This window comes from Stenella coeruleoalba (genome assembly GCF_951394435.1).
Source record: "Stenella coeruleoalba genome assembly, chromosome: 14".
NCBI classification, from domain to species: domain Eukaryota; kingdom Metazoa; phylum Chordata; class Mammalia; order Artiodactyla; family Delphinidae; genus Stenella; species Stenella coeruleoalba.
In genome coordinates, this window is record NC_137160.1 from 72,687,597 (window position 1) to 72,707,712 (window position 20,116).

At 49.0% G+C, this 20,116-nt stretch overlaps 1 protein-coding gene and 1 long non-coding RNA gene across 4 annotated transcripts; one reads left to right on the forward strand and one right to left on the reverse strand.

Annotated features, from left to right (window-relative positions):
- Window positions 1–300: 300 nt before the first annotated feature.
- On the reverse strand, window positions 301–2,981 carry LOC307197006. Of its 2 annotated transcripts, none has more exons than XR_013831299.1 (3): window positions 2,848–2,981; window positions 1,964–2,021; window positions 301–398 (listed from the first exon to the last, which is right to left on the reverse strand). It is a non-coding gene; the product is annotated as an uncharacterized lncRNA (long non-coding RNA). The 2 variants fall into 2 exon arrangements; XR_013831300.1 differs by lacking the exon at window positions 301–398 and adding an exon at window positions 1,458–1,739 and having other exon boundaries at window positions 1,774–2,021.
- A 113-nt stretch (window positions 2,982–3,094) lies between these two features.
- On the forward strand, window positions 3,095–18,730 carry TCHP (trichoplein keratin filament binding). 2 transcript variants are annotated; one of them, XM_079942931.1, is made up of 14 exons: window positions 3,095–3,188; window positions 4,511–4,704; window positions 5,707–5,917; window positions 6,527–6,583; window positions 7,956–8,024; window positions 8,914–9,087; window positions 9,924–10,036; window positions 10,221–10,287; window positions 11,390–11,562; window positions 12,409–12,490; window positions 13,862–14,047; window positions 14,630–14,773; window positions 15,816–15,879; window positions 18,514–18,730. In XM_079942931.1, the coding sequence occupies exons 2-13, from the start codon at window positions 4,511–4,513 to the stop codon at window positions 15,846–15,848; spliced, it is 1,503 nt and encodes a 500-aa protein (XP_079799057.1). In that variant the 5' UTR covers window positions 3,095–3,188; the 3' UTR covers window positions 15,849–15,879; window positions 18,514–18,730. The 2 variants fall into 2 exon arrangements, with proteins under 2 accessions (XP_079799057.1, XP_079799056.1); XM_079942930.1 differs by lacking the exon at window positions 18,514–18,730 and having other exon boundaries at window positions 15,816–18,047.
- The last annotated feature ends 1,386 nt before the right edge of the window (window positions 18,731–20,116 follow it).

Sequence of the window (20,116 nt, forward strand, 5' to 3'; positions counted from 1 at the left end):
AGCACTTGAGCAGGCGCTATGCAGAAAACTGTCGGCATTAAGGCAATTATAACACGAACAGGTATCACTTGTCAAGTGCTAATCATGTGTCCAGCACTGGGTTGAGGCAGCTGTTAAACAAACCAGCACTACTATCCCCATTTTACAGGTGAGAAAATTGAAGCTCAGAGATACGAAATAATTCAGTGCTAGTCAAACAATTGAGTGCTAATAAAACACAAAACTGGGGCTCTGAGAGGCAGCCCCATAGCCCCAGGGTCTTTGAGCTCACCTGTCTGCTTCTGCATCCTTGTCTTAGGGAGGGTAGGGAGCCCAGCTCAGCAGAGAAACCAGGGTGGTTGATGTTGAAACGCTGTGAAAACCCAGCGTAGGTAAATGTGCCTTGGCATCGCCACCTGCTGATTAAGTGAGGGCATTGCATGGCCTCCAGCACTGTCACGTTTCAGCTAATAGGGAGCTGCTCCCGTGTCATCATGCCACCTCCCCATTCCTGTTTTCTCCTCCCATGCCAGGACACCCAAAGACAAGTCCAAGAACAGCCCCAAGGAATGGTGCGCTGACCCAGGGCCCAGTGTGTGCAGCGTCCACCTCGATGGTTGCCTGCCAAGGCTTTCTCTCCTAGTCCCCTGTGGGCCGTAGTCATCAAACTATCACTAAATATTGAATATTGCTGAACTCTTTATATGGCCCAGCTGGCCCACATCTGCTGGCCTCTTTTAAGAGCTACATCTACAAGTCACAAGCTGCTGGAAAAGCAGACTGAAAAGAGATTTACAAGCTCTGGAGGTTGGGTGTAAATCCTGACTCTTGTCGTCCTTGCCGTGTGACCTCAAGGGAGTTGCTTGAGATCTCAGTCTCAGTTTCCTCATCTGCAAAATGCAGGCAGGAACCTCACATGTTAGAGGGAAGCTTAAACAAGAAACTACATCTAAAAGCATCTGACACATGGTAGGTATTCAAACAATGTTAGTCCCTTTATGTCTTTCTTTTTGTTGTCTTTCAATACCATCTTTCCCTTTTTCTTTTGGAGAAAAAGAAGGGACTCAAGTTGGGGGGAATCTACTCATTCATTCTCGACGAATATTTATTAAGTGCCTACATTGTGCCAGGCACTGGAGCCACAGCAGGGAAGGTAATGATCCCTACCCTCTCGGTGCTTCAGAGAGTGTTCAGGACCTGGAATCAGACAGAGCTGGGTTCAAGTTCTGGCTCTACCACCTACAAGCTGTGGTTCCTTGGGCAAGTGCCATCCCAGAAGAAGAGGCCCAGAGGCTATGGCCTGGGGCCTCAGGCTTCCAGGACCAGGCCAGTCAAGCCCTAGGCCCTTGATCCCAGTAGTGGAGCTTGTTTGGTCCTTTAAGGCCATTATACAGATGAGGCAACTGAGGCCCAGAGAGTGTAAGGCCCTTGCCCAAGAGGCACAAAATCAGGACCTGAAGGCAAGTCTCCCACAACACAATTCACATGTTTCTAAAGTTCCTACCACACTCAAGGAGGCCCATCAACAAGTATTTATTTATTGGGCTCTTTTGTTGTGTGGGCAGCTCTGGCTGGGTTGATCAGAGTGGGTGGCTGCTTCCCTTCTCCACTGGGGACACAATATGGAAGAGTGGCCATGACCTTGGCCAAAGGGGTTGGGACCAATCGGAGGCTGACCCTAGGGAATCTCACGCATGAGGCAGGGCAGATGCTGAGTAAACATGTGTCAAGTAAAGGGGGATGTAAGAGACAGTGCTCACCTGAGTAAAGGGGGATGTGAGAGACAGTGCTCACCTGAGTAAAGGGGGATGTGAGAGACAGTGCTCACCTGAGATGCTCACCTGAGCTCACCTGAGGTGCTCTGCTGTTGGGCCCTCTCCATTTAAACCTTCATTTCCTCTCACAAGGGCAACCCTAGAAAGCAGCCCCGATGGTATTCTTTTTAAAAGCTAAACTGAGGCACAGTAAAATTTTCAAGACTTACTGATTTGAATCAGGCAGCACCAAAGAAAAGGTGGTCGGGAGCGCTCCACCGGCAGAATCTAGGAGAGAGGTTTTTAGAAAGAAGATGTGAAAGCAAGGGAATCATTTGATTGGCTATTGCTTAAGGGGTTGCCTTGTTTGGGAACGCCTAGCTGGCTGTTGGTGATTGGTAAGTTTCATTTTCTCGGATTCAAGTGCATTGGCTCTGGCCTCGGTTTAGGTTGGCTTGCATAGGCTACGGAGGCATCAGGGCCTCCCCAGTCTCACGGCCTCCTTTTTCAATTACTTTAACATTCTCATTTCACAGACGAGGACACTGAGGCACAGAGTGATGAAATGACCTGTCCAAGATCACATGACTAGCGTGGTGGAGGTTGCAGCAGAGGCCACACTGTTCAACTGGACATTATGCTGCATCCAGGAAAACAGAGAATGGAATAAAGGGAGGAAGGAATGAAGGAGAGAGTAAATGAAGACAAGAATGGGAAAATGAAAAGAGCATGAATCAAAGAGCGGATGTTTTCATTTTTTTAACGGAATAGTTGATACATAAGATAATACACGTAACACCTGCGAATTATAAAACACACTAAGAGAATGAACAGACTTGAACCCACCACTATCCTAAGACAATAGAAAGTTACAATAACTCGTCCCTACTGACGCCAGCGGTTCTGCGAGCTGGCTGCACGTCGAAAGCACCTGGGGGGCTTAGACAACCACTGATACCCTCAGGGAGCTTGATGGGATTTGTCTGGAGTTTGGTTTGGACATCTGGATTTTTTAAGAGCTCCCGAGATGATTCTCATGCGCAGCCAGGTTTGAGAACCACTGGCTTATAATCACTTCCCCTATCATATCCCTCTGATTTCCCCCCATCCTCACCTTTATCCTGAATTTGGTGTAGTGAATGGATTCTTTTCCTCTTTCCTTGCCTGTTTCCAGGACTAGCGATGTTTGCGATTGAGCTCCCGCCCATCACGCGGGGGCACCAGAGAAAAACACAGCCTTCTTTTTCCTCTCTGCGCGTCTAGTAATCGCGCTGTAGGAGGCTTGGCCCTCGCGGCGCTCCGTCGCCGACCCGTTGCCCCGGCAACGAGCGGGGAAACGGCCGGCGTAGGTGCAGCTCTGCCCGGAAGGGTTGCAGCGGGCGGGACTGGGCTCGGTTGGGACATGCTGCAGCTCGGGCCGGGACAGCCTTCGAAAATTCCGGGGCGCAGAGAAACGTAAGTCGGGGGTTTGGGCTCGGCCGGGGGCCGGCTTTGAGGCCGGGACCCTCAGAGCCCCGCTGCAGTCGGCCCCGCGCTGGCGGGAAGCGCGCCCGCCGTCGCGGGACGCGATCGCAGGGAGCCCGAGGGTTCGGCTTCCCGTTCTCACTCTGCTTCCCGCGCGCTCTGGGTCCGACACTTTCCTCTGTAACCGCTTTTGTTACAGAGGGAGGCGACTCTTTCAGGGAGCAGCCCAGCTTGTTGGTGGCAGATCCGGGACCGGAATCTTAAGTTTTCTGACTCCTGGTGCAAAGATCTATCCGCGGGCGTCTCACAGGGCAAGGAAAACAGTTTGTCAAGCCTGCCACAGTCTGAAGACAGATCATAAACTGGCAGCCTCAGGCTAAACTCGGCCCATAGACGCAGATCATTTTCCTTCGGGATCGGAGGACTCTGAGTTTGCTTATTCAACAGAAGCTCCTTAAGCATTGTCACAGCCAAGCACTGTGTAGACCTTGCACATAGGGCAGCTTTTGGACCAGGGGAAAAGGTGTCCGGAGTGAGACTGGTTCTGCTTTCAAGTGTCCAGCTGTGTCCCCAGATTACTCCTTGACCCATGCAAATTGATTCCTCTCTCTGGGTGGTGGTTTCTCCATCCGTAAGATGAGGGATCTCCCTCCATGCTAATCCAGAACACTTCCAGATGTGACACCTGGATTGGGCCACTCTCTGCGGGTTGCCGAAGCCAGGGCATGTTGGTCCCAACAGGCAGCCTCTTGCAGTCTACAGAGCCCAGGCACTCATCTCAGACTAACATGAATTAGGATCCCAGCTCTTCTATAAATTTCCTCCACTTCCTGGTTTTGTGATCTTGAGCAAGTCATTTTACCTCTTTGAACTTAAGTTTTCTCACCTGCCAAAAAATGGGGCGATAGTAACAATGAAAAAGATCGTATATGTCAAGGGCTTGGCACACACAAGTATTCCTTAAATTATTATCTATGTTACCTTAGGCAGAGCATAGAAGTCCCCAGTGTACTTGTCCAGCGTTGCCAGGACTGGTTCTCTGTCTCTGTCTGCAGTGCCCTTCATGATGTCTGGCTCACAGCCCAGTGCAGTCCACGCTTATTTAAGTAGATGATTTGCAGTCCTGATGACAAGTCATTTTTAAAATACTGGTGCCTGGGGGCCTACACTAAGACTTTTTGATTTAACTAGTCTGGCGTGGGGCCCAGGCTCTACCAGGCGATTCCAGTGTTCAGCCAAGGGGTGAGGATCACGCATGAAAGGGATGAGGGGTTGCAGCAGGCTCATTTTCTTACCACTGCTGTTTTCCTCAGATGGCACTCCCCACACTGCCCTCCTCCTGGTGCAGCCGGAGGCTCCCGGATCAGCAGGCTGCACGACAGCAACGCCGGGAGCAGGAGGCCCAGCTTCGGCAGCAGTGGGATCAGAACAGCCGCTACTTCAAGGTGTCTGACATCTGCAGCTCCAAACAGGCAGAATGGAGCTCCAAGGCCTCCTACCAGAGGAGGTAATTGTGTGGTGACCGCCATCAGTTAGGGTTGAGGGCCACTTGCTGTCAGGAGATGTGACCTTAAGGACCTGGGGGAGTGTGGCTGGACAGCATGGATTACCTGCACAGTGATGTCTTTCCAACTGGAAATTGAAAGAAAGATCATCAGTGAAGTAACGAATTCGCACTGAAAAAGATAAAATGAGAAATGTATGTAGAATGTGGAAGTCTCCTTCGTAACCCCATACCCCCAGGAGAGAACCACAATGAACTGTCTGGTGCATATCCTCCCATACTCTTCTCCATTTGTGTTTGTGTGTAAATATATATACACATATACACCCATTTTCTGTAGAAATGCATGTAAAAACATCGAAGTTAAAAGCATAGGTTTTAGGGGCTTCCCTGGTGGCGCAGTGGTTGAGAGTCCTCCTGCTGATGCAGGGGACACGGGTTCGTGCCCTGGTCCAGGAAGATCCCACATGCCGCGGAGCGGCTGGGCCCGTAAGCCATGGCCGCTGAGCCTGCGCGTCCGGAGCCTGTGTTCCGCGACGGGAGAGGCCACAACAGTGAGAGGCCCGCGTACCGCAAAAAAAAAAGCATAGGTTTTGGAGTCAGACAGACCTAGATAGAAACCCTGACTGTGTCACTTGCTGTATGAATGAGCTCAGTTTCCTCATCAGTGAAGTGGCGCTAAAACAGAACCTACTTTATAGGATTTATGTGATGATTAATATAAAACCATCCGGGTATGTAGTACCTGGTACACGGTAACTGCTCAAATAATATTAGCTGGTACCGTTAGCACGCGCATATATAAGCCCATTATACATTTTCTTCTTGCAAAAACAAGATTCTATTATGCGTAGTGGTTCTGTCACCTCTGTTCACTTTGGCTGGAAGAAACCTTCCCGGGTCACCACATTCTGTCTGCCTCAGCCTCTGTCACCCACACAACCAGCTACGTGTTCCCTGTGCGGCTGTAGCACATCTGGTTGATGGTGGCTCCTTCTTACCCAGCATGTACGCCTACCAGCGGGAGAAGATGAAGGAGGAGGGGAGGAAGCGTCTGGAGGCCCGACGGCAGAGACTCAGGCAGCTTTTGGCGGAGGAGCAGGACCTGCTGGCCAGAGAACTGGAGGAGCTGAGGCTGAGCATGAACTTGAGGGAAAGAAGAATCCGGGAGCAGCACAGGAATCTGAAGTCAGCCCGAGAGGAGCAAAGGAAACTGGTAAGTAGCTTTTTAGGAGGCTGCAGAGCGGGAGTCCCCAGCCTGTCAGTGATGCCACGTGGGGTCCCCTCGGGGGCTCTGACCTGTTGAGACGGCACTTCACTCCAGAGCCAGTCGGGAAAAGTGCTTACTCTGAGTTGTTCTTTATGTGTGTTTTCCATGAGTCATCTCTATTCTCTTTGGCCCCTTAATCATTACATCTGAGTCCTTTTTCTTTATTCTAGTTATCTGGTCCCACAAAGGGCTGGGAGTGGTATATTTTATCTTCCAAAGTAGTCGTGTGCGATGGTGAGCCCCAGAACTCTGTTTTTAAGCCTGTTGTATATTTTGAAACAGATCTTTAGTGTCTAGGACCCATCTGTAGCATCAGATTTGGGCCCCCTTTTGTCACCATTATAAGAGTCATTTGTCAGCACTGTGTGCTTCCAGTCAGGTGTCTGGCTCCCAGCGCCGTGGGTGTGAGGCATGTGGGAGGTCTGAAGGGCAGGCACAGTGCCGGGTGCTAGTGGAGGAGGTCTTAGCCTGAGCTGACTTCTATTGTGGGTTATCCAAAATGTGGACAGATTGGAAAAGTGACATCAGGCTTCCCTCTTTGTGTTTTCTTGACAGATTGCTGAACAGCTTTTGCATGAACACTGGAAAAAGAACAACCCCAAACTTCGAGAGGTGAAAACCAAGGAGATCCTTCTGTTGATTTGCCTAAGTAGATGAAGTCATGTTTCCCGTCTTGTTTCTAAGCTTGCATCTTGTGCTGGGGTGAAACAGAGATCACTCCAGCCACCTTGAAAAGAAGCCCCACACAGAAGATCTGGGTCATTCGGTTAACAGCTACAAGTGGCTGTGAGGTTGGGACGTCTGATAGGGAGGGGGGACCCCAAGGGCAGAGGCTGTGTAGGCAGAAGGGGCCACCTTGGACGGCCTCATACGGTCTTCCCCTGGAAGTGCTGGGGAGCGCCTGCGTGATTTTAAGCAGGGGTGCAACAGGGTCCCAGCTGCATTTTGGGGAGCAGCAGCTTTGGCAGTAATGTCGAGGTGGGGGGGAAGGGGTGATGTCAATTGAGGGGTTGCTGCCGCAGCCCAGGCAAGTAATGGTAAAGGTCAGAACTGGGGTGGCAGGAGAAAGGGGGACAAATCCACAGGCTTCGGGGCAAGGAGAGAGCGGGGCGTCTTGGCTGGGGTGACATCACTCAGCAGAGATTGGGCTAGAGGGAGAGAATCCCATGAAGGATATAATTAATTAGTTTCAGTGTATAGTTTGTGTATCCACTTGGTGTGTTCACTTGTGTGCTCATAACTTCATGTAGAAATTGCCAGTCACAAGTACTAGAGCGTCTGGCTGCTCTGCAGTGCTGTGCGGTTAGCGCTAAACCCGGGAGGACTCCTCTCCCCAGCCATTTGTAGATTTCAGTGGCTCCTCCAAGTCATGTACTCAGATGTTTATTCAGAACATTCAAGTTAGTTGCAAAGGTTTACATGTGTGAGCTGAGGAAGAAATTTAAAACTTTTATAAACAATTTCCCAAACAAAAGCTTTTGGACAGTGGTACAATTCATTTTCTGATCCAAAAGATTGTTTAAACCCAAATCTCTTATTAATTACCCTAAATTTGTTGCATCTATTGATACAGGTAGTGCTTGTTTTTACAGCTGCTCTTTTGCAGAGGGAGTACTGGGGAGCCAGGCCAAAGGTTGAGTCTGTTCCTCATCCAGCTTCTGCCCTGGGGCCTGGCAGGCTTTAGACCTACCAGGGTGGCCTTTGAGATTAGATTTCCATTTCAGTGTCTGCTGACCTGTTCTGGCTCAGCCCCAAGGGTACTGGAAGAAAAGTTTGTTACTTTTTTCCAATTCTTGACATGGTTTAGAATTGACTGGTCCTTTGGTTTTCTAATTGACTTGTAATCAGACTGTATATGTTGGGGTCACCATGCACTTACTTAAAAGACACCTGGCCACATTCCAGGCCATGACACTGTACTCGGCAGTGAATATGTGTCCAATGAATCAGTTAGGAAGTTTATTCTCTGCCTTCTCGTCCTCAGATTGAATTGGAACTTCACAAGAAACATGTGATAAACTCTTGGGAAACACAGAAAGAGGAAAAAAAACAGGTGTGGTATGTGTTGGGAGACTGTCTCCATGTCTTTTTTTTTTTTTTTTGAGGTATGTGGGCCTCTCACTGTTGTGGCCTCTCCCGTGGCGGAGCGCAGGCTCAGCGGCCATGGCTCACGGGCCCCGCCGCTCTGCGGCATGTGGGATCTTCCTGGACCAGGGCACGAACCCGTGTCCCCTGCATCGGCAGGCGGACTCTCAACCACTGCGCCACCAGGGAAGCCCTGTGTCCATGTCTTTGAATTTGTTTCTTGTTTTCAATGTTAATGACTCCAATACAGGAATAGACTTTTTCTCGGTTTACTTAACACATGTTAAAACTGAATGTTTGCTGCTCTTATGCAGACAAGAATCCTACGTGATCACTCCCAGGGGCAGAGTAAGACAAGGCGTCCAGGGCTGGTTGATGGTAGACGCAACATGCATCCTTAAAGGTTGTTTCTGTTGCAGCACCCTCTTTTGATGTAATTTACGTCATAAAGTCTCAACCTTGGTTTATAGCAGCAACTCTGGGGATAAAAGTCCACACCTCCGTGGACCCATTGCTTCACCTCTGGGTTCATTTTGGAAAGTGTTTTGTTGACTTGCGGAAGGGAAGGAACCCTGGTGTTCTTGAGCCCCTCCTCTGTACCAGGCACTGTGCTGAGAGCCTCCCCAGCTTCGTCTCTGAGGGCAGCACCACTCCCGTGGTTCCCACAGTGAGAATCGAGCCCAGGAAGATGCACCTTTGCCTGGGCCACACAGCTGATAAGTGCGTGGCCTCCTCGGGTACAGATGTGTTGGAATGAGGAACGGGCCCTGAGGCCTGCTGACCGGTGGTGGGGAGCTGGGTCTTTGCCAGCTCCATGCTACAGATACTCACCCCCGGGTCCCTTTGGCTCCATGCAGCAAGAAGCCGCCGAAGAGGAAAAGGAAAAACGGTATGAAAATGAATATGAAATGGCCCGACGGGAAGCGCTGGAACGGATGAAAGCAGAAGAGGAGAGGAGGCAACTGGAGGGTAAACTGCAGGCAGACGCGCTGCGCCAGCAGATGGAGGAGCTGAAGGTGAAGGAGATGGAGGTGAGGGCGAGCCCCGGCGCCAGGGCCTCCTCGCTCGCAGATCCTTCTTGTTAGGAAACGGGCGTTTAAAAAGCTGCGCTAAACAGAGACCATATCCGGGGGGGCGATTCTAAGAAGGGAAACAACGCTGGGCTCTCCTTCTGACATGTGCTCCCACCTGTGGTTCTTTCTGTGCCCAGATTCTAGAGTGTCAACCGTCAGGAGATAACACGCGTCCCCTCCGACGTGTGTAGAGAGGCCTGCTGTCCGAGAGCCTCCTGAGTACTTGGATTTCAAGTGCTCTTAGTAGACTTGACTTAGTCTGATGATCCAGCACACAGCTCTCGCGGGAGACTAGCAGTTTGGGGGTCTCAAGGCACAAACCATGAGGATCTTTGGTCCTGGAAGCTGTTTTGAGAATACTGTGCACAGTTGCTCTGAGGGGCTGGATCTTCTCATGCAGGCGAGGGGAGCACTCCCCCCTTCCCCAGGCTAGAATGATTCAAGAACTAGATCCTTTGTGCCCACTACGTATTCTAAGTGCCGAGCACTGGGCTGGCTGCTAGGGATACAGCTGGGAGCTGTATCGGGTCAGGGAGACAGATGTTTAGTTACAACAGGCTTGGAAAGTGCAGGGCCCTGTGGGAGCACGGGGCAGGGGTTCATCCTTGTTGGCAGGGTTGGGAAGGCCCAGCAAGATGAATGAGTGAGCTGGGCCAAGGGGCTCAGAGCCCCGGAGGTGGAAGGGGATCCTGGCACCAGGTGGCCAGGCCACCCTTGTTGCGTCGTGTCTGCTGAGGGATGAAGGAACTCTGATTCTCATGCACTTACCTGGGCTTACCGTCTTGTACCCATAGGCCACCAAGCTAAAGAAGGAGCAGGAGAATCTGCTGAAGCAGCGCTGGGAGCTGGAGAGGCTGGAGGAAGAGCGGAAGCAGATGGCAGCCTTGTGGCAGAAGGCGGAGCTGGGGTGCGTGTGAGAAGGACCCCCAACCGCTCGCCTGCCTTCCCCAAGCGGGCGAGCCTCTCACTTTCTCAGACGTGCAGTGGTAACCCTGAAACCGAACGGGATACAATCTGCAGAAAGCAGCTGTCTAACCTCTGCTTAATTCTTTAGGAAACACTGAAGGCAACCCATATTTTCTCATTTCTAGACGCTTTTTGAGACATCAGTATAACGTGCAGCTCAACAGACGTACACAGCAGATCCAAGAGGAACTGGTAAATCTGAAGGGACAGCCTGGCGTTTCTTTCACTTTCTTTTGAAAAGCATGTTTTCCATTGCTTAGTAATGGGTGCGTTCTCATAAGAAAACACCAAGTGAGATCCCCCCTTGACCAGCAGCCCCCGCAATCCCTGCCCCTCCCAGAGGTGTCTGTTTGGGTGTACATCTTTCTAGATATGCAGTTGACCCCTGAACCACGTGGGGGTTAGGGGTGCTGACCCCCACGGAGTTGAAAACACACGTACTGCTCTCTCTGCCTCAAAAACGAATTGATAAATGACCCACTGAAGGGCAGGAAGCTAAAACAGTTTGGTTAGAATCAGGACTCAAACCCTAGTTCATTTCAGTCTACCTACGGTACTCTCTAGTCAAACACTTTTCCCACACTTAGTTAATTTAAAGATCTGTAAAATAAAAATACTAGTATATTTATTGAAAAAAATCTGTAAGTGGACTCACACAGTTCAAACCCATGTTGTTCAGGAATCAACTGTATTTACATACACATACAGGGAAGTGGTGAGTTTGGGGGGTTTTCAGTTTCATTTTTAAATGTACTTGAAGTGGCATTGCACAGCATAGTACCTAAGAGTACACCTCAGGCTTCCAGACCAGTGTTCTTAGACTGAGCTTGTTCTTTTTGACTAGCTGCTCGGTATTCCTTGCAAGTATTTTGATGGGCTCCCTCACTGAGACCAGACAGGAGAGTTGCTTTCCCACCCCAGTCGCTTTCCTCTTACGGAACAGCTGCAGTGAGCACTTTGTGCATATATCTCTGTGCATTTGTGTCTCTGTAGCTTATATCCTGTGAAGTGGAATTGCTGGCAAATTGTGTTCTAAAAAGCTGTGCTACCAGATGTGTCCGAGGGCAGAGATGAGCGTGTGGTGGCAGAGGGTCTCTCCCTGTGGGCAGAGAAAAGCTCCTGGGCCTCTGTGGCGTCTAAATCATCCCTACGTGATCACACCCTGCCTGCTCTGGAAACAGCCCATGTCTTCCCAGAACGCCTGCTTTCAGTGCCGAGGGGCCGGCAGAGCTGAGGCTGTTGCTACTGCAGGGCTGGGCACCGTGCCCACTGCGCTTCCTCGTCCTTCCTCTAGGAGGCAGACAAGCGCATCCTGCAGGCGCTGCTGAAGGAGGAGGACGAGACCCAGCGTGTGCACCTGGCCCGGAGGGAGCAGGCCCAGGCCGATGTGGCCTGGATGAAGCGGGTCATCGAGGAGCAGCTGCAACTGGAGAGGGCGCGGGAGGCGGAGCTGCAGATGCTGTTGAGGTGAGAGGTGGCATCCCGGCCTCTACTTGCACCTCGATCCCCGCAGGTCAGCAGGTCGCTGTGAGGGTTGTGTGCTGTTGATGAAACTCCCATCCTTGTTCCTCTGTCCATCATTCGTGAGGAGCACATCTTTGCTAGTGGACCTGGCTTGTGGGGTGTTTCCCTCGGGTTATTTAAGGTGGAAGCCGTTAGGGTTTAGAGTAAGGATCTGTTCATCTGAGATCTTAGAAACTTGAAAGGAAATGGTTATAAATTATGGAGACATTGAATGCTTCTTAGGTCTATATGAATGGGTCTGGATCCTAAAACTTAATCTGGTAGATTGAAGTTCTGGAATAACAGGTAACACTTACTGAGCACTTACCGTGTGCCAGACACTGTGCTAAGTGCTTTACGGTCCTCCTCCTGTTTAATCCTGACATCCAGCCCAGTGCTGGGGTCACAGAGTACTTGGGTCACGGGGAGTCGAGGCAGTCACTCACTTGCCCCAGGCCACAGGGCGAGCTAGAGTAACCGCAGGAACATGGTGACAGAGCTCAGGCACCGGCGTGCCCCTCCTCTTCTCCAGCCCCGATGGTTTCATTCACTTCAGTGTTTAAATGTCCTGGATGCATGTCTTCACCAGTGCTTTTTGTAAGGAGATGGAGTGTTAAAAAAGGGAACTTAAAGTGCTTACGATACTAATACTTTCTGTGAAGTTGTCCTTCCCTGTAATCTGCTGTAAATTTATTTGGAGGTCGGCTGCACAGAAGGTGTGTGCTACCTGGTGCCTTGGAGCCCTGTTGGTTCTCTTCTACCACCGGTGGTGGTAAGGATCCAGCTGTCATCCTCTCTGTGTCTCCCTAGGGAGGAGGCTAAGGAAATGTGGGAAAAGAGAGAGGCAGAGTGGGCCCGCGAGAGGAGTGCTCGAGACCGGCTGATGAGCGAGGTAATCCGGGAGTGGGTGCAGGTGGCCGGGCGGGTATCGGGTTGGTGACCACGTGCTGACCCTGCCAAATGTTCTGGGAACAGAGTCCCCTCTGGGCATTTTCAGTGGACTTTCAATATCATTATAAAAGTAATATACGCTTACTAGGAAAAAATTCAGTACAGAAAAGTAAAAAAACAGTCACCATCTACATCATCTACACAGCCACTATTTATTTCCTTCTACGCTTCTGTTTCTATGGATAATGTTTTTTTTACATACTATACTGAGCTATTTGATTTCAATCATTTTATTATACTATTATATCTTCTTTGTAAATGTCATTTTGATGGCTGTGTAATATATCTTGTGGGTATACAGTAGTTTGTTTTTCCGTTTCCTTTTGTGGATCCATTTTTTTTCTGATTTTGAGCTGTTATATATTACTGCAGTGAACATCTTGGTGCAGAAGCCTTTTCCACATTTAGGATTTTTTTCTTGGAGTGCAAAACCAGAAGTAGACTAAGGAACATGACTGTTTTATTTGTCATATATAAGTAGTGCATTATAAGACACACCCCAATTCAAAGGAAATCTTTTGGGGGAAAAAAGGTCTTTATTATCCATGTATTGGAAGTTATCTTAAAGTGGTTTAAAATGGAAATTATATTCTGTGCATGCCAGCATGCTACATTTTAGAACCCATGGGAAATCCGGTCTCAACTGGTGCTTTTTCACTTTTGTGAATACCAGATACTCTCCAGCATCTTTTTATTTTTTTTCCTCCATTTAAAATGTTCCTCCTCATTGTGGCCACTTTACATGTCCACCCCAGAGAGCATGACTGTTGGGTATGGCAGGTGGCTTCCTGCTGTTCCTGGTTCCCAAGTCCTGACCATCATGTGGACATAATCCTGCTCTGGCCAAGAATCAAACACAGCAGGTTTCTGCTGCTTTGAGCAGTAAATTTAAATCCACAGGTTGGTGGGATGACCCAGACTCTGCCTCTGGCCATCTACGTGGCTTGTGATTTCTTACTTTTTCTAGAACTCACTGATAGGGAGTGAGAGTCACCTTGTTGCTATGTGTCTGTGCCCTGGGGACGGAGCTCCATCCCTGCCTGCTTTGATCTCTTTGGTGCTTATCTGTCTCCATACGCACAGTCCACGTGCACTCTGTGTGCGATGGGGACGCGTGGGAAACGTGGCCGATTGTTTGGACCGATCCCGTAGTCTGGGCTTGCCTTCATCTTGGTGTATTTGGGCCTGAGGCTGAGGATTAGGCTGGGTCTGGTCTCCATGTAGCTGCAGCTGCAGACTGTCCATGGCTGGTAGAACAGGCATCTGTTAAAGTCTAACCAAAATCTTCCCTCTTCCTTTCCGCTGAGGATAGGTTCTGACAGGAAGACAAAAACAAATACAGGAAAAGATTGAACAAAACCGACGGGAGCAAGAGGAATCCCTGAGACACAGAGAGCAACTTATTCGAGATCTTGAGGAGGCCAGAGAGTCAGCTCATCGTGAGAAAAAGGAGAGCGAAGAACTGAAATCGGCCAGGAAGCAGGAGCTGGAAGCCCAGGTGGGGCTGAGCCCTGGGATGAACGCATGGGCAGCAGGCCCTGCTGAGGCTCCTGCACCATCATGGCACAGGGTTCAGGGACCCTTGACTTATTTCCACAGCCTGGCCTGGACTTTGTCCAGGAAGCCCACGTTTGGGAGCTCAGAGCATCCCTTTTCATTTCCCACTGGAACCCTGACCCTCCTGGTTGTAGCTCCAGCCCCGCTCCGGGTCCTTTGTCTCCTGTGGGAACAAGGCTGCTGTTACTGTTCCTTGCCTCTTTCCTGGCTGCATCTGCAAGCACCTGGCTCACTGGCCACAAGTCTCTTTTTATTCAATTCAGTACCTAATAGTTAACACAGAAGGATCTTCCCAACACGTGGCTATGTCCAGAGCTTTATACAAGGTGCATTTTACCACACACATAACCTCTCCAGTACCATGGTACCATTCAGTACCATGAATGTCCTTCCCATGAGGGCACTGCCACCACTAGCACTGAGCGCTGATGCTCCAGTGGGGGGACCTGAGCCTCTCCCTCTGGATCAGAGGCAGGGTTCTGCCCTGTGGCCCGTCCCGGGTGACTTTGCTCTCGGTGGCCAGGTTGCAGAGCGCCAGCTGCAGGCGTGGGAAGCGGACCAGCAGGAAGAGGAGGAGGAAGAAGAGGCGAGGCAGGCAGAGCAGCTCACAGACGCCCTGCTGCAGCAGGAGGCGAAGATGATGACCGAGCAGGGCTACTGGCCCAAGGTAGGGAGCGCAGCGGACGGCGCTACTGCTGTGCTGCTCAGCCTGGCCCTGCTCTCCCAGGCTGGCTTACAGCCCAGGGCGCAGGGCTGCTTCCCAGCAGCTCAGATTCTTCCTTGCTCCTCTTCTCGTGTGTTTCTTCCTTTCTCGACTGGTAGGGAACCTTGACACAGCGTCTGTTTCAGTCCTTCATTGGACCTCAAACAGCCCTTGTGGCAACTTTGCTCTGGCTTGGGCCGCTGCCCAAGGACTGAGGTCCTGACTGCTAAGCTGCGTGCCTGGCCACCCTGTTCGGGATAGAGAACAATCCAAGAAGAGCTTTGCCGTGGCTGGTGAGAGGTGAAGGCGCAGTGGTGCTGGGTCCTAACTGTCCAGACAGCAGAGCCCAGCTGACCGGGGTGACCAGGGGCTTGTTTCCCTTCCTCTCCTGCCCTTGGCACCTGCGGTTACCCATCCCTGTCATCTAATCCTCTCCTTCCTTCTTTCCCTGCCTCACGAACTACTTGAGTGACCCCCGATGCGGGGCATTGGGGGATCACAGACAAGCAGAGGCTGTCACCCCTGCTTCAAGGGAGCTGATGACTAAAGCACCCAGGAACTGACTGAGGGCTCAGCAGGCGTGTCGCCTTTGTCCCTCCTTTAACAGGGCCACTCTGGCGTTCTAACAGAGAGGCCAGCTCCTCTGTGGTCAGAAACTCTGGGAAGCTGATGAAACAGAGCAGGTACCACACCTGCTGCAGAACGTCAGTGTCCTAACTGGCCAGGGATCTCAAGGCGCAGGGAACAGCATTTTCTAAACTTACTCCATCATGGATCAGTGAGTGTCTCAGATCGAGGTCTCAAAGAGCCACGTGAAATGTTACTTAGGGCTGGTACTTAAAAAAAAAAGAGGGCCTCATTTAGGGCCTAGGGTTAAAGACTTTTCAGCTCTAAATGAAAATAGCCATTTATACTGTGCTTGTAGCTCTTTCTTAAAATGAGATTAATTTCCAGCGCTCCAAAGACTGCTGACCTAATCAGTCTTATGTTTTCTTTCTCTTCTCAGCCTTATGGACATCCCAGAATCGCTTGGAACTGACTCTGTTGATACTGTAAGCACAGAGAGCAAGGTTGGTGAGGCCTCTGACATGCAGCCGCCAGACCGTTTTACGTGTTCTGTTCCAGCGTTCGGGTCACTGTAAAATAGTTCAGCGAGCCTGTTCAGTTCCACAGTTAAACAGAGAGAGGGTCTGGCCAGACTTTAAGCTGTGATGGATTTGCAGCATGCAGCAGGAGGCCCTTTCCTGCCTTCCTTATCCTAGAAAGGGGCTTCATAGTTAACACATTGACAGTGCTGTCACAGTCTTGTAATATGTTGATAAATAATGTAGATTCTAAGTCAATGCTCAGAGTTACACGTTGTGTTCCACGACAGGATACATGGTTTCCTGTTGTCTCACCCCTAATTGTCAACCTCCAGTGAGGACTCCAGCTAGAGATAGAGAAATTTTTCAGTTTTTAAAATTGCCATTTAAATTTAACTCTTCTATTGAAAACAAATTTGTGGGTCTTGGTACAGTTTATTAATTTCAGGATTTATTAATTTAGTTGTCCCAAAAGGATCACATCTTGTTTTATGGAAGAAAAGAACTATGAACCCTGAGACAGTCTGATGTCATCCATGGATACTTTCTAAAAAGGTGGTGATAAATGAGTCTTTCCTCCTTAAAGAAGCATTTTGGTAGAATTTCTATAGAGCATTGCGTGGGGGCAGGGGGCGATGATCCCAATGTGTATGTAACTGAGCCTCAAAAAGGGACCTCAGGGGGCTTCCCTGGTGGCGCAGTGGTTGAGAGTCTGCCTGCCGATGCAGGGGACAGGGGTTCATGCCCTGGTCCGGGAAGATCCCACATGCAGCGGAGCGGCTAGGCCCGTGAGCCATGGCCGCTGAGCCTGTGCGTCCGGAGCCTGTGCTCCGCAACGGGAGAGGCCACAACAATGAGAGGCCCGCGTACCGCAAAAAAAAGAGAAAAAAAAAAGGGGACCTCAGAAGGTCACCTGGTTGGCTAACCTTTTGGCATGACACCTTGGACCTCTAGTGTCTTGGGAAGGGCTCAGCTATATGGAGGCTTCTGGGATTTATGTGCCCAGAGGAAGGGGCACTGAACCTGAAAAAACAAAATCAGACTCAACCACAGATCGGCCAAAAATCTGTCTTCCCACTGTTCTATCAATGTGACATAGTCCTAGATTTATCTCTATAAATAGCTGTAAGTTCCTTGCAGCAATAATCGTATTTTTATGACTTGTATTTTTTTTCATGTTCCTCCTCTGAGGTTTCAGTTTTCATTACATTGTGTTCAAGATTCCATATCTCAGTAAATTACAGCTAATTACAGGGCTGGGTTCCAGGTTATTAAAACAGTTTATTAAAAAATCCCGAGTCTAAGGGCTGCATTGCCTTTCACTTCCATTGTGCTGTAAAAACAAATTGAGCTGCGAACTGTATCCTTAATCTGTTTTTCACTTTCTTTTTTTTTTTTTTTTTTTCTTTCTATTTGTTTTTCACTTTCTTGTCTTACATTTCTTTGGATATGATCCCCTGAGCACCACTGTCATTATGTGTGCTCATATTTACTTCCCTTCTTTCAGGTGTTCATTAGTTGTGAAATAAAGTTCTGGTTTGACAGCATTGCTTCCAAGCTTTGTCATTGTTGCTTTTATTAATTGCTGCAAAGTGGGTTGTATAGAATGATAGGTTTTTTTGTTTTTGTTTGTTTTTTTGTGGTACGCGGGCCTCTCACCGTTGTGGCCTCTCCTGCTGCGGAGCACAGGCTCCGGACGCGCAGGCTCAGCGGCCATGGCTCACGGGCCTAGCCGCTCCACGGCATGTGGGATCTTCCCGGACTGGGGCATGAACCCGCGTCCCCTGCATCGGCAGGCGGACTCTCAACCACTGCGCCACCAGGGAAGCCCAGAATGATAGGTTTTTACTGATTTAATCCACATCTCTTACAGGTTTGAATATTTTCTATGGTCACATTTTCTAGGTTATATTCATTTTTCTTGTGAAAGTGGTATTGTCTCTCATTTCCATTGGAGCCTCTCCTAAGTAGGCTACAGGGAATTATTAGCAGTCATACATTGTCCAAGCTCCAGGACAGAATCGATGTGGACAGAATTTTTTTTTTCCGCCACGCCACGCGGCTTGTGGGATCTTAGTTCCCCGACCAGGGATTGAACCTGGGCCCTCAGTGAAAGCCCAGAATCCTAATCACTGGACCACCAGGGAATTCCCCCAGATTATCTGTCTTTTTGTTTTTTTGGCCATGCTGCATGGCTTGTAGGTTTACTGAATATTTCTTATTTCTTTGAGTTTTTTGTTTTTGAAGCCTGGCAGGAATCTTATTAGCATTAAAGATTACATTATATTGGTTCTACACACTAATATATTTAACTGTTTCCATTCTAAACTGGGCCTCAATCTTTGTTTCCAGATTTAGAGATTCCACTGTCTTACTGTTTCTGGCATAGCACATACTCTTCTTAGCTCTTATCTATTGATTGTGTTGTAGTTATATACGTACACATATATTGGTTTTATTGTTTTAAGCACCTTTTTCTACTGACTGTAAAATTAATAATTTATAGACATTCTATAGCAGATTCTTCTACAAGGTTCAATTCCTTTAGAACAGATGGTGTTGAAGCCATTCCTAACATGTTCTGTGTGTAAACGATTCTCACTCTTTTTGCTCCCTCAGCACATATCCTGTTTAGGGTGGATGCTCTGTGAGGCCTGGGGAAGTTAAAGAGCTGAACAAGAACAGGCACAGGAATCAAACAAGTGCATGGATAAGCAGGAGTCACTGGTGGGCACAGAGCCAGTTGTAACTCGTGGGACTGCAGGAACCATGTGTGCCATAAATATATTCAGTATATCCACATTTCCTTATGAATATAATGAATATTTTTTCACAATCTGGGTTTTTAGGTAGTTTTCAGTCTTCATAAAATATAAAGCATCATTATAATGCCTTCAAAAGCATTAACGTCAGCAGTGCCTGCTGACCTTGCCGAACTTCAGCCGTGAAGCCACCTGGAATTTTATTTTATGGAGTTTGACATTGTCATGTCTTCATTTTAGAGGGTTTTTACTTTCTGACTTAATGTTATGATCACTCAGAAGTTCTAAAAGGTAGAAAAAAAAATCTACCTCAAAGGATATAAGCATGTGATTTTTTTTTTTGTGGTACACGGGCCTCTCACTGTTGTGGCCTCTCCTGTTGCGGAGCACAGGCTCCGGACGCACAGGCTCAGCGGCCATGGCTCATGGGCCCAGCCGCTCCGCGGCATGTGGGATCTTCCCAGACTGGGGCATGAACCCGCGTCCCCTGCATCGGCAGGCAGACTCTCAACCACTGCGCCACCAGAGAAGCCCAGCATGTGATTTTTTAAGTTAATTTTTTATTAAGACTTTATACATAAGTATTTCATTTTTGGGGTGCTAATATAAATGGTATTAATGATGGTATTATTATTTATTCATTCTCATTTGGCTTCTAATTTTTTTCTTTTAAAAATGGTGTTTCTTGGACTTCCCTGGCAGTCCAGTGGCTAAGACTCAGTGCTTCCAGTGCAGGGGGCACAGGTTCACTCCCTGGTCGGGGAACTAAGATCCCACATGCCATGTGGCAAGGCCAGAAAGTAAATAAATAAAAATAGTGTTTCTATAAACATATGGACACATAACTTATGTTGCACACATTCAAGATTATCTCTGGCTAGATAGCTAGAAGAACTATTTCAGCCTTACAGTGATGATGATGGGAAAGCCTTGTTTTATGTTGTGACACTGTCCTTGTAGGGCTTTGGCACTCTTTTTCTCATTTTGGTTATTAGCTGACCTAAAAGACTTCTCTTTTGCTCATTTTTTTCCCCCTAAACACCCAATCCTCCATTTCTATGCAGAAACAATTATGGTAGAGAACATTGCCGTGTTGAGAGCTCCCCATGTGTGCGATTAACCAAGCCGTGTGGCACTGTCATTCATGCTGCTGACTTGTCACTCCTGAGACCAACTGAACAGCCTGGCTTACAGTTACCATACACATTCTTGACGATACAAGCGGGGTTCTTTGGGCACCTGTGCAGAGTTGCTTTGGCCTCTGCCAGCCTGTCAGGCCCAGGCACCACACAGGCCCTTCCTACATGATGTGAGCCAGGTCCCTGGCATCCAGTGCCATGTACACATCGATAACTCCTGGATCTGTATCTCTGGTCCTGACTCCTATATCTGCTAGCGCTCTGACATCTCCACTATATGTCCCAAAGATGCCTCAAATTCAGCACAACAAGAATAATCAA

What these genes read in the sequence shown, in the direction of transcription:
- TCHP (XM_079942931.1), top strand. Translation starts at nt 4,511, where the DNA reads ATGGCACTCCCCACACTGCCCTCCTCCTGGTGCAGCCGGAGGCTCCCG. An exon ending in GAGAGGAGCAAAGGAAACTG is followed by an intron (nt 5,918 to 6,526) that starts GTAAGTAGCTTT and finishes TTTTCTTGACAG; the next exon opens with ATTGCTGAACAGCTTTTGCA. An exon ending in TGGCAGAAGGCGGAGCTGGG is followed by an intron (nt 10,037 to 10,220) that starts GTGCGTGTGAGA and finishes TCTCATTTCTAG; the next exon opens with ACGCTTTTTGAGACATCAGT.